This window comes from Canis lupus, chromosome 33 (assembly GCF_048164855.1).
Source record: "Canis lupus baileyi chromosome 33, mCanLup2.hap1, whole genome shotgun sequence".
In the NCBI taxonomy this organism is placed as follows: Eukaryota; Metazoa; Chordata; class Mammalia; order Carnivora; family Canidae; genus Canis; species Canis lupus.
Genome location: NC_132870.1, coordinates 28,295,847 through 28,308,432, shown reverse-complemented (window position 1 = coordinate 28,308,432; position 12,586 = coordinate 28,295,847). Strand labels below are relative to the sequence as shown.

Here is a 12,586-nt window from a genome sequence, read left to right as displayed (position 1 = left end):
CTTTTCTACTTATGCGTGGATTTATTTCTGGGCTCTCTGATCTATTCTTCTGTTCTAATACTCTCTTATTACCACATTGTCTTTACTGTTGTGTATTTCTAAGCCTTGAAATACCGTGAAGTAAGTCATCTTATTCTTTCATCAGTAACATCTTGACTTTTTTTTCTTTGGCTCCTCCACATTAAGGTATAAAGTTTATAATTGGTTTAACCAGTTCCTCCAAAACCTAGTAGGGATTTAGTTTGGGATTACATTTTATGAAAAGGTCAATTTTGGGGGAAATTGATGTTTAGCATATTGAGTAATCCTTTTCTTAAACATAGTATATTCCATTGATCTTACCACTAGTGATGCTTATAAATATTTTGGTGATTGCTTTATGATATAGTATATATTCAGTCTTTATAAATATATATATATATATTCTTTTTAAAATATTTTTATTTATTTATGAGTGACACACACACATAAAGAGAGGCAGAGGCACAGGCAGAGGGAGAAGCAGGCTCCGTGCAGGGAGCCTGACATGGGACTTGATCCCAGAACTCCAGGATCATGCCCTGGGCCAAAGGTGGCGCTAAACCGCTGAGCCACCCGGGCTGCCCTATAAATATATATTTGAAAAGAATATCTATTCCCTTAGTGTGCAATGTTCCATATATGTTCATTAGATCAAGCTTGTTAATTATGTTTTTCAGTCTTCTATAGCCTATGTTGATTTTTTTTTTTTGACAAAAAAAAAAAAATCATTTCATTGTTGGAAATGAACGTTAAGATTTTTTTTCTTGCAATTCAGTGGCTTAACCAGGATCCATCAAGCTATTGAGTGGTTTGCCATTTCTCTGGAGTGTAGTTTGCTTTTTCTCAGATTTTATTTCAGATAAACTTTGTTTTATATATATATTTTTTCTTTGTTTGTTTGTTTTGTATTTTTATATTGGTTGGTATACTAGTTTCCCAAGGCCGTTGAAATAGATTATTTCAAGCAACAGGGTGGCTAAACAGTAGGAATTAATTCTCTTACAGTTCTGGAGGCTGGGAGTCTGAAATGAAGGTTCTGGGGTTAGTTCCTTCTGGGAGAATCTGCCCTGGCCTCTCTCCTAGCTTTTGGAGGTTGTTGGCAATCTTTGGTGCTCCTTGGTTTGCAGATGTAGAGCTCCAATCCCTGCTTTCATCCTCATGGGCCTGGTACAGTGACACTATTCGCTGGATTTAGTGCCCATGCTAGTACTGTGTGACCTCATTTTAATTAATTACATCCACAAAGACCCTGTTTCCAACTAAAGCCACATTCTGAGCTTCCAGGTGTATATGAATGCGGGGAGGGGGCTAATTATTCTAGTACATTTGGTTTCTTCAGGTATGCTACTTTTCCTTATCAAAGTTTTATATTATCTCTCCAGTAATTAAGTCTTTTCTACCTGCTTTAATTTGTTTGCCTTTTTTGTCTCTGTTCACTGTAATCATCTCAATGAAGCTTCCTATGTCAGTAATTAGGTTTTTAGCAATTTCTCTTCTTACTTTGTTTCAAATTTAATATATACATAAAATCAATATATATACACATGTATGTATAAATAGGTACTCTTTTTTTTCCCTTTTAAAGATTTTATTTATTTACTCATGAGAGACACAGAGAGAGAGAGAGAGAGAGAGAGAGAGAGAGAGAAATGGGAGAGGCAGAAACATACCAGAGAGAGAAGCAGGCTCCATGCAGGGAGCCTGATGTGGGACTTGATTCCAGGACTCCAGGATCATGCTGTGGGCCGAAGGGAGGTGCTCAACTGCTGAGCCACCCAGGCATCCGTAAATAGATATTTTTATTATCTGTTTGTCATGTATAAAAAGTCTAAGAGTTCAGGTTTCAGAGTTTTTCTTCCCCTCATACTTAATGCTCAGCTGCTGGTTAAAAACAACAAAAAACAGAAACTTCTGCCTCCATGTTTTTGTTCAGTTATTGTTGCTGTGTAACAAATTACCCAAAACCTAGTGGAATAAAGCAAATTTTTAATCTACTTACCATTTTGTGCTTGAGGAATTCAGGAGGGCTCAGCTGGGTTGTTTTCCCTGATGTCTATAGGCTCACCTGGCTGGTGTCAGTGATCATTAACTCACTTGATGCTACTTGTCAGCTGGGAGCTTAGTTGGCTGAACCACCTGCTCTTGATTCTGCTAGCATGGTAGCCTCAGGATATTTAAGAGCAGGCTTCTCTCAAATGGAGGGTCCAAGAGAAACTGCCTAATAGCTTTTCCTGATCCTGCCTTGGAAGTCACACATTGTTATTTTCACTACATCCTTTTGGCAGTAGGTGAATCCTAAGTACAGCCCAGATTGGGTAGGGAGTTAGACTCTACCTCTTGATGTGACAATGGCGATGTCACATTTTCAGAGATTGCAGATGGGAAAATCTGTTGCAGCCGTCTTTGGAAAATACCATCTGTTATTAATGCACGTTTTTTGTTTTGTTTTGTTTTTAGATTTATTTACTTGAGAGAGAGAGCACGAAAGGGAGGGGCAGAGGGAGAGAGAATCTCAAGCAGACTCCACACTGGGTGCAGAGCCCAATAGAGCTCGATCTCCCAACCATGAGATCAAGATCTGAGCTGACACCAAGAGTCTCTCACTTAACCTACTGTGCCTTCCAGGCACCCCAAATACAAGTTTTTAATATATAAAGCAACTAATACTATTGATCCTCCTAACAACATTTTTTTTTTTTAAGTTAGCCTTCTATGCTATCATGACTTCTTTCAAGGGAATCTACATGAGACCTCACTTTTTATCTCTTACCTGATCACTGTCTTAGCTGTGAATTCTGTACTTATATACTCATCAAGGTTGCAAGTATTAGTGCATAAATGTATGCTTTCCTTTTCCTTCTTGTTGTTTAGGAAGTAAACATCATTGGTAGAGGAAGGTGAGTTGAAATGAGGATATTCTTTCAAAGTTAATTATATTATAAATTGCACATCCAGATACTTTTATCATGGTAGTCTATGGGATGTGTTGATCCTGGGATATAGAGATGACTTTATAATATTTAGTTTTACTTTTGTCCTTTTTCTTACCTCACAGAAAATAATTTGGGCACGTCACTCTTTTTACTTCGGCATGTAGCTTTGGAATAGTGGTAACAAGAACAAAGTGAATATATACTCTCTGAAACCGTAATTTCTAGGATACCTTAGGGCATAAACAGGAATTATTAAAAATATAAATGCTTAAGTAGTCAACGCTGTAGTCAGGTCAGAATGGCAAACAGACCTGCTCTCATAGCATCAAGCCGGTGGCTAGAGGGTATTCAGAAGTGGTATCCAGTGCTGCACAGTTCAATAAACTGGAGTTAATGTGAGCTGATGCAGTATATGAGAATGATGATGTGAAGAGGCCATAAAGCTTCCTGAGAACCTTTATAACCACAGGGTGTTTGAACATTCAGAGAGCACTGGATCTGATCAGGAGGAAGCAGATCTTGCCTAAAGAATGGTGGACAAAACATAAGGTGTGTAATTTCTACCTTGAAGCCTATCTGAAAGAAATTACTCAGCAAAGAAGAGAAGGAATGGACAAAGAAGTAATCATAGAGTTGAAATCTATGGTTGCAACTCTCTCCTCAAATATTTTTAAGAGTTTGGGTAAACCTGAAATGTGCAATTGAGGACTATTTGAGCTGCAAATGTATTACTTTAAATAAATGTCTATTGTGATTTAAAAAGACCACAAAACCACAAATGCTTATTTTATTTGAACTACAGATGTTTTTCTAGCTAAGATGTAAATCTTATAGAGAAATGTGGTGTAAGTATTATTGAGAAATTGCTATGAATAATGAATGTCATTACAGCTGTGATTTAAATTCTTTATTACTAAGTAGTTATCCATTTAACGTTGCATCTGAAATGTGCTTGGACTGTTGAATTTTAGGCTTATCTGGAGCAGGAAAGACCACAGTGAGCATGGCTTTAGAGGAGTACTTGGTTTGTCATGGTATCCCATGCTACACTTTGGATGGTGACAACATTCGTCAAGGTCTCAATAAAAATCTTGGCTTTAGTCCTGAAGACAGAGAAGAGAATGTTCGACGTATTGCAGAAGTTGCTAAGCTGTTTGCAGATGCCGGCTTAGTATGCATCACAAGTTTTATATCACCTTATACTCAGGTATGTGGCTTTGGTACTATTGCTGTTCTCATATCATTGACTGAGAATATGCTGTCAGGCAGAACAGTTTAAACACTGACATGTGCTTTGAAACTAAATTCTTCCTTTTTTTTTTTTTTTTTTTAAGATTTTGTTTATTCATTTGACAGGGAGAGAGAGAGCATAAGCAGGGGGAGCAGAGGGAGAGGGAGAAGCAGGTTCCCAGTAGAGCAGGAAGCCCGATGCTGGACTCAATCCCAGGACCTTAGGATCATGACCTGAGCCTTTAGGATCATGACCTGATCCAGAGGCAGACACTTAACTGACTGAGCCACCCAGGTTCCCCGAAGCTAAATCAAATTGAAATAATTAGCTTACAACATTTCTGTGCTGTGACTTTCTAAGTAAATTCAGTTTTGATAAAACCTGCTATGACCCCCGCCCCCTCCAGAAGTATAACTGAACTTGTTGACCTCAAGCCAGTGGCCAAATTATTTCAGGCTTGACTATTCAATAGACATACAGTAAACACCCAACATGTGTTAGACACCAGGGAAAGTCTTAAGTTTCTTCACATATGCCTGACCATGGCTTCTTTACTCCCAGGTCTTCAGTCTCCTCTTTCATTACACCCTCCCTCTTATTTTAGTACCATTTCACTTTTTTGTATTTCTCTTTTAAAAAATCATTGTATTTCTCACTGTGAGATTTTTGTCTCTGCCCAGAAGGCACTCTTCTCCTTGTCTGTTGACTTCTATTCATGCTTTGAGATTCATGCTATTCGGTATCTCCTCCTGAGTACCTTCCCTTTGTCCCTTGGTCTTTGTGGGGTATCTGTCTTTGGTGCCCTTATTTTTGTACCTTAATGCATTATTTTATTATGAATACCAGTTCATTGGTTGGTGGTGCTAATAGTAGCAGCAATAATAGTAATAATAAAAATCATAGCAGCTAACATTTATTGAACAGCAACTATGTATATAAATTAACTCACTTAGTTCTCATCACCCAATGAAGAAGGCAGAGGTGGAGCACCTGGGTGACTCAGTCTGTTAAGTGTCTGACTCTTGGTTTCATCTTAGGTCATGGTTTCAAGGTCCTGAGATCAAGCCCCACTTGGGGCTCTGCACTTAGTGTGACGTCTGCTAAAGATTCTTTTCCTCTCCCTCCCCCTCTGCTTCTACTCCCATTCACTCACTATCTCACAAATAAAAAAAGTCTTTAAAAAAGGCAGAGGTTGGGGAGACAGGTATAAATTACTAAGGGTCTTATACTGTACATGGTAGAGCAAAGATATGTACCCAGTGTCACTGGAATCCATGCTCTCACCCATCATGCTTTGTTACCTCTAAACTCCACTGGTTCCTCAAAGGCTGAAACTTTGTCTTGTTTATCTTTGTAACCAAGTCCATCTCCTGGAACACAGTAGATATTTAGTGTTTATTAAATCACAGCATAACTCAGATATGAAAGAACAGGTAAATTAGTAGGTGGTTAAAGTGAGGGGCTTTGGGACCAGAAATAATGGGTTGGAATCTCAACCCTGCCAGTTACTGTTATGACCTTGGCCAGTTGACTTAACCTTCAGAAGCTCAGATAATGCCTACGTCATAAGGTTTCTCTGAGGAAAATCATGCAGTCAGAGCTCTTAGCACAGTGCCTGGTGTGATAAGTATTCAGTGAATATGATAAATAAAAGCATGGTTGTAGTACTGTATATGAATTTGGATTGTTAGACTTTTTTAAAAGCAGCATCAAAGTACGAGCTGTAGGAGTTATAGGTAAGTATCACATGGAGTGTTATTATAAAGATTCACTTAATTGAACCATGGCAGGAGTCCTAAAAGGTCCTGTGAGGCCTACTTTTTATTTTCCTGAAATACTGGGAAGAGTGTCAATATATCAGTTTAAAGTATACTAGATAATGAAGTGTATAAGAGAATAATAGTTGTTTTGAGTTCTTGAATCCTTGGATATGAACAGTTTTCATAGTAATATAGTAATTGATATTCTTGCACTTTTTGGGAATTTGTGTAACTTTGGAAGAGAAGAGAGTAACATGGGATTTGGAGAGCTGTCACCTGGGTCTCTAAAAGTATATGCTGATCTGCTTTTTGGTCCCCTTATTTCCATAGTATCGAGCAAAATTTGTTGATCTCATCTCTAAAAGCACGAAGAATGAGGTTTGGACTATGCTTAGGACATGTCAAAATCTGTGATATTCGCATCAAACCACATAATATGGGATATGTAAAAAAAAAATATGGGATATGTATATTCTATGTCACCACTGAACTTGGCATCTTGGTTCTAAAAATAAACCCGATAGTTCCTAGCTAGTCTGGTGGGAATAGAGATGTGAACAGTTACAATATGTTGCAGCAGGTGATTAGGTAAATGTATATGAAAGGTGCTGTGGAAGAATCACAGAGGAGATGCTGCTTGAAATGAGTCCTAGAGAATGAATCAGAGCATACAAGTGAGACCAGAGGAAGAAAGCTGTTTCAACAGAGGAAACAGTACAGTTTGCAGCAGCATGGAAATGTGAGGGAGTTTGGTCTTTTGGGGAAACTGTTGGTAGTTTGTTACAACTGCCGTGTAGAATGAATTTGAGGGGAGATGAAGTTAGAGTAGTTGGCAGAGGTCTGATGATGAATCTTGGTTGCTCAGAACTTTGCCCCATAGAGGACTTAACAGTTTGAGATTGTATTACGGAATGCTGTCTCTGGGTTTGCATTTTAGTGAGGTTCTCTTTAAAGTCTGGAATAAGAGTGGTCTGGAGATAGGAGACTAGTGAGACTTTTGAATTCAAGCAGCAACAATGGGAATGGAAAAGATGGGGTGTATTTGAGGGCTCTTGAGCCTGTAGCATCAGTAGGATATGGTGGCTGATTGATTGCTGAATTTGGGGTGAACATAAAGGATGGTGCTTTCTGAATAGAAGATGGACTGATTTAGGTAGAAAATACAGGATGGGCAGGGAGGAGATGACTCTTTCATTTTAGGTAGATTAGGTTTGAAATCCTGGTGGCTATCTAAGTGGGTCATTGAACTCAAGAAAGCTGTGTAGAATTGAGATGGATTTCAGAATCATTAACTTAGTTAATTGAATCCTGGTTGAAGTTGAGCTTCATTTAAAAAGAACAGTTGGGGGACGCCTGGGTGGCTCAGCGGTTGAGCACCTCCCTTCAGCCCAGGGCGTGATCCTGGAGACCCGGGATTGAGTCCCACATTGGGCTCCCTGCATGGAGCCTGCTTCTCCCTCTGCCTATGTCTCTGCCTTCCTCTCTGTGTTCCTCATGAATAAATAAATAAAAAGGACAGTCAGAATCCATTAAGGTCACAACTTAATCATTCTGCTACATGCTATGGTTGTAAAGCTAATGAAAAGATATCACTATATCAGAATAAGAACTATGACAAGTATACAGTGGGTTCTCTGAGAAGCCAGAGGAAGGAGGGCCCTCCGTCAGCCTGGGCATGCAGGTTGAGCTTCCTGGAAGACTTCACAGAGTCGTGCTGCTTTAGAGTCGCCTCCCCTGCCCCCCCCCCCCCCCCCCCCCCCCCCCCCCGTGCCCGGCCCCCCAGGGGCCCAGCACATTGCTTTAGGCAGAAGAGAGAAGTGGAGGCTTTCTGACGGGGAGGGATGGCTAAGGCATAAGGCCCAAACAGCCTTGTAAACCAGGCAGGTATTAATTATTAATAGAACATCAAGTGCAAGACTGAGAATGGTGTGGCCAGGTATAGAAGGCCTGATGCCTCACACCAAGAAGTTTGGATTTTTTTTTTTTTTTTTTCCATTTAAGAAGTTTGGATTTTACCCAGATGGTGGTGGAGAATCTCTGAGATGTTAGTGACGTGGTTGAATTTGCATCCTCTGTCATCAGGGACAGTGTTAGAGTATGACTTTGAGTAGATCAAAGCTAGAAGCCAACAAACTTTTAAAAGGGTATAGCGGGATCCCTGGGTGGCGCAGTGGTTTGGTGCCTGCCTTTGGCCCAGGGCGCGATCCTGGAGACCCAGGATCGAATCCCATGTCGGGCTCCCGGTGCATGGAGCCTGCTTCTCCTTCTGCCTGTGCCTCTGCCTCTCTCTCTCTCTGTGTGTGACTATCATAAATAAATAAATAAAATTTAAAAATTAAAAAAAAAAATGGTATAGCAGTTGACCAGAGGAGGAATGAGGTTGAACTAGGGAGTAGGGAAGAAATGCAAACTGGGTTGATATAATATTGAAAGGCAAAATCCAAAGGACTTTGTGACAGTGCACAGAGAGTGAGGGTGTGGGGCAAAGGGAAGGAACCAGAATAACTCTTGGGATTCTGGGTAAATAGCGTTATCATCCTTGATTTGGGCAGTATGGATGGGATGCTAGCTTGGGGAAAAAGGAATGAACTTAGTTGTGGACATATTAATTTTGAGGTACCTGTGGGATCTCCCAAGTGGGCATATTTTGGAGGAAGTTTGAAACGAGTGTGTAATTTCAGGAAAATGGGCTTGGCTCAGGCTTAAGCGTTGGTGTATATATTATAGTTGACATTGTGAAGGCTGCCAAGAAAAGTGCTCAAGGACTTAATGTGGGACTTCTTCAGTGGACTCCTAAAGAAGTGTGGGTGACACCAGTGTTGAAGGGATGTGAAAGTAGGAAGAGCCCAGGGGAGCCTGCGTTAGGAATGACCAAGGAGTAGCATCATCGGGATACGTTGGGTTCATAGTATGAGATGCAGTAGAAAGTCCTGTGATTTGAAGGCTGAAGAGTACCCACAATTAAGGGATTTTGGGTGATTTGTTAATTCACTTGTTTTTTTGTGGATGAGTGACTTGTAGTTTGTTGCAGGGGATAAAGCAGGTAGAGAGAGAGGGCAGAGGCTGAAGATTTCAGATGGAGTAGGGCTAATGGATTGAACAAGGCCGGTCCATTAGAGAGAAGGGACTCTGGAATTGGAAGGGAGAAGTGGCAGGAGTGAGAGAGACAAAGGTTATTGGGCATATAGATACATTTATGTGGCAGAGAGGAGGTGGAGAGCATTCGTGCCTGGAGATTTTCTTTTTGAAATAGGAAAGATGAGAGTAGTGACAGTGGAAGTAGGCATGGTTTGTCAGAGGGGCCAAAAGGAATGTGAATGCTAAAATGAACCAAGTGAGGATAGAATGGTGGGAGTTGCAGGGGCTGGCTTTGGAGACACTGCCACTGCTTGTGTACAGAGTATGAATGTGGAGCTTATACTTGGGAATGGAAAGATGAGTGGATCTCAAGGGGGTACTTGGTTTTAGCTAAGACCAGAAAGAAGAGGTTGACTCAGATAGGAAACCGTACCAGAGGATGTGGTGGAGTGATGAAGGTGATGACCAGAGAGAGAGTGGTAGGGGGGTTAGGGGCAGGGCAGAAAAGTAAAGTTTTGGGAATGCTCGAGATGAGAAGTGGCCACAGGAGTTTGTATTTGGCAAGTGGATAAACCATCCTCAGGGTTCTGAATGAACTTCTTGGGAAGTGAAGTTGCTTTCAAGCCAGCTAAGGCTGAAGTTGAACATGTTATGAGAGAGAGGCTTGGTGACATCTCTGCTTTTTGGCTAGGCTTTGGCTTTGGTTCCTCATAAAATTTAGGTGAACGTTTTTGTAGGATATCTATTGTTTTCCCTCCTGGAATTCCCCAGTATCTTGGATTTTTGGAATAGTATACCTTTTAAAATTGTTATAAAGAATGGGTATGTTAACGTAATGATTTCCTGGATTTATTTTTTTTCAGTTTATAGATACATACATATATATTTTTAGATTTTTTTTATTTGAGACAGCAAGTGCATTCGCATGAGAGGAGGGAGGAGCAGAAGGAGAGAGAAATAATCCTCAAGCAGACTCCCTGCTGAGCATGGAGCATGACACTGGGCTAGATCCCAGGACTCTGAGATCATGACCTGAGTTGAAGTCTGAGGCTTAGCTGACTGGGTCAAGTTAAGTTTTGTGTATTTATTTTCCATTGACTCAGCTGAAAAAGTACTTTTATTCATCCCTGATATTTCTAGTGCCTTTGATTCATATGAGCACTTTTTATGATGTTTCTGTATGTCTTTTTTCCAAGGATCGCAACAATGCAAGGCAAATTCATGAAGGTGCAAGTTTACCTTTTTTTGAAGTATTTGTTGATGCTCCTCTGCATGTTTGTGAACAGAGGGATGTCAAAGGACTCTACAAAAAAGCACGGGCTGGAGAAATTAAAGGTAAATATTATTGTTTTTCCTAATTTCTCTTTGCTTGCATTTTTTAAAAAAATATTTTACTTTTAAGTAATTTCTACACCCAATGTGGGGATCGAACTCAAGCTGAAATCAAGAGCTCTGTGCTCTCCTGACTGAACCAGCCAGCCAGCATATTTAATCTTACCATATCTGAGACTGATGGTTTTTACTAAGAGATTAGGTGTATTCAAACAAGTTGGAACTCCTTAAGAAGAGAGGATGGGTCTTACTATACTCTTATGTCTCTGAGGTCTACCAGTGCTACCTGGCACTGTGTATAAGTTGCGATTGTTGATCAGATTGGAATCCTACTCACAAGACAGAGTTTTAGAAGGTTGGGTCCTTAGGGACTGCTGGAAACCTATTTGGTGTAATTAGGTACCTATCATTACACTGGGTATCAATTGCTAGCTGCTGTCACTTCTGCTTTTTGTTCCCATGAAAATGAAGAAAATTCCATAGCTAATGGGAAAAATGCCCGAATTACAAACATTATCGAGAACAAAGAGTGTCTTGTTCTTGTTTATATCATGGTGTTTGGAATGGTCCCTTAATCATTCTTTGTACAATTATTGAATTAGGTTGAATTAACATATTGCCGATTCCATCAAAATAGAGATACCTTGCTTTTTAGGTTTTATGGTTTGCTCCTAGAGTTTCAGCTGTGGAGAAGAACATTTGGGTGCAAGAGACATCATTCAGAACCTGTCTGCTGTGGTCTTTGATACCAATCATATTTTAGACATCCTTGGATATTAGTTCTGTTCTATTATTGTTAACAGAAGACATGCCAGCATTAAAAAAAAAAAAAATTAAGGATCAGTTACTTGGTCAGCACTGTGTAGGGATCAATGATTTATACAGGTAACTTTGATGTCTTCCCAATAGGGAGTATGATGTCTGGGACTATTACAGAAGCTCCTGGGGGCTCTGAGAATTCAAGATTTTGTCATTCAGCTTCTGGCCCTATGTAGGAAAAGGTGGAACACGAAGGACAATGCTTATTATTTTGGGCTTCTCTATATTTGGACCTGAGGACACGTTAGCAGTTGGGGCAAGTTCTACCTGCCATGGTGAAGTCTAGTTACTTAGGCCAGGCTGACATCCAGTTGTGCCAGCATGGAGACTCAGTTTCAGCCATGAAGCCTGCACTTTCTTGACTCAACAGGTTGCCTGACTTGAATAATTGATGACATTGGGAGGGAAACTAGTTTAGCTCTGTATCATCTGTATCACCCTCTGTCTGTTGATGACCAGTTTTCACTTCAGTTTTTCATAATAGAGATTTGGCAAAGAGAAGCAAAGTGGTGTGTATAGGATCCTGAAGTCTAAATCTTATTTTAATGTAGTTGGTTTTGTTGTTTTTGCAAGGATCGATTGATGAGGGAGGTAATTTTGTCTCTGGCTCTGGAGTAAGCTACTTATGAGTATCATTAGAGTTTGGCACAGTGTGAGGCCCAAAGCCTGATACCTGACACACACATACTTGTTGGATAGTTTAGAAGAGGTAGTGGAAATGGATGTCAACATACATTGATCAATGCCTTCTCTTTCCAAGGTGCTGGGATGCCAAGATGAATAAGAACACATGCAGAATACCTGGAATCATGTATAATTTACATTATGTATTTGTATTTAGGAGTGTGTTTGTATTAGCTTAGTTTTCTCTGTTATTTTCCTGAGCATTTTAAAATTCCTCTGAGTAAGGGCACATGAGTGGCTCAATTGGTTGTCTGACTCTTGGTTTAGGCTCAGGTCATGATCTCAGAGTCCTGGCATTGAGCCTCATGGTGGGCTCCCTCCTCAGCAGGAGTGGATGAGGGGATTCTTTCCCTCTCCCTCTGCTCCTCCTCTTGCTTGTGTGCATGTGTGCTTGAATTCTCTCTTTCTCCACCAAATAAATAGATAAATATTTTTTAAAAATTCCTCCGAGTTGATGTTGATAAAATGTTCCTTAGGTTAATATATATGTGTGTGTGTGTGTCTGTGTACAAACATTTATTTGTGTTTGCCATGGTGTTAGAGTTCCTGATTGTAGAGTTGTTTGTTTTAAAAAAAATCATTTACTCATTGTCAGAATGGGGCTTGAAAGTTCCCTATCAATGCTGTTTCAGAGGCATGGTGGTAAGCATTTGAGGGCAGAAGAGATTGCGTACATTCAGCAGACCTCAGGTTTTTATAGGCCTTTATGTGACATTTACTAAACTGTA

General features: G+C 40.1%; 1 protein-coding gene and 1 pseudogene across 2 annotated transcripts in view; both read left to right on the top strand.

The window, feature by feature from the left end:
* The window catches only part of PAPSS1 (3'-phosphoadenosine 5'-phosphosulfate synthase 1), a 98,673-nt gene that overhangs the window by 15,530 nt on the left and 70,557 nt on the right, over positions 1-12,586 (top strand). For both annotated transcript variants that reach the window (XM_072809918.1, XM_072809917.1), the window contains 2 exons: positions 3,926-4,161; positions 10,220-10,358. In XM_072809918.1, coding sequence (XP_072666019.1) covers positions 3,926-4,161; positions 10,220-10,358 — 375 coding nt within the window. The remainder of the gene's footprint in view (positions 1-3,925; positions 4,162-10,219; positions 10,359-12,586) is intronic.
* Positions 2,852-3,579, top strand: LOC140623979 (cytochrome b-c1 complex subunit 7 pseudogene; annotated as a pseudogene).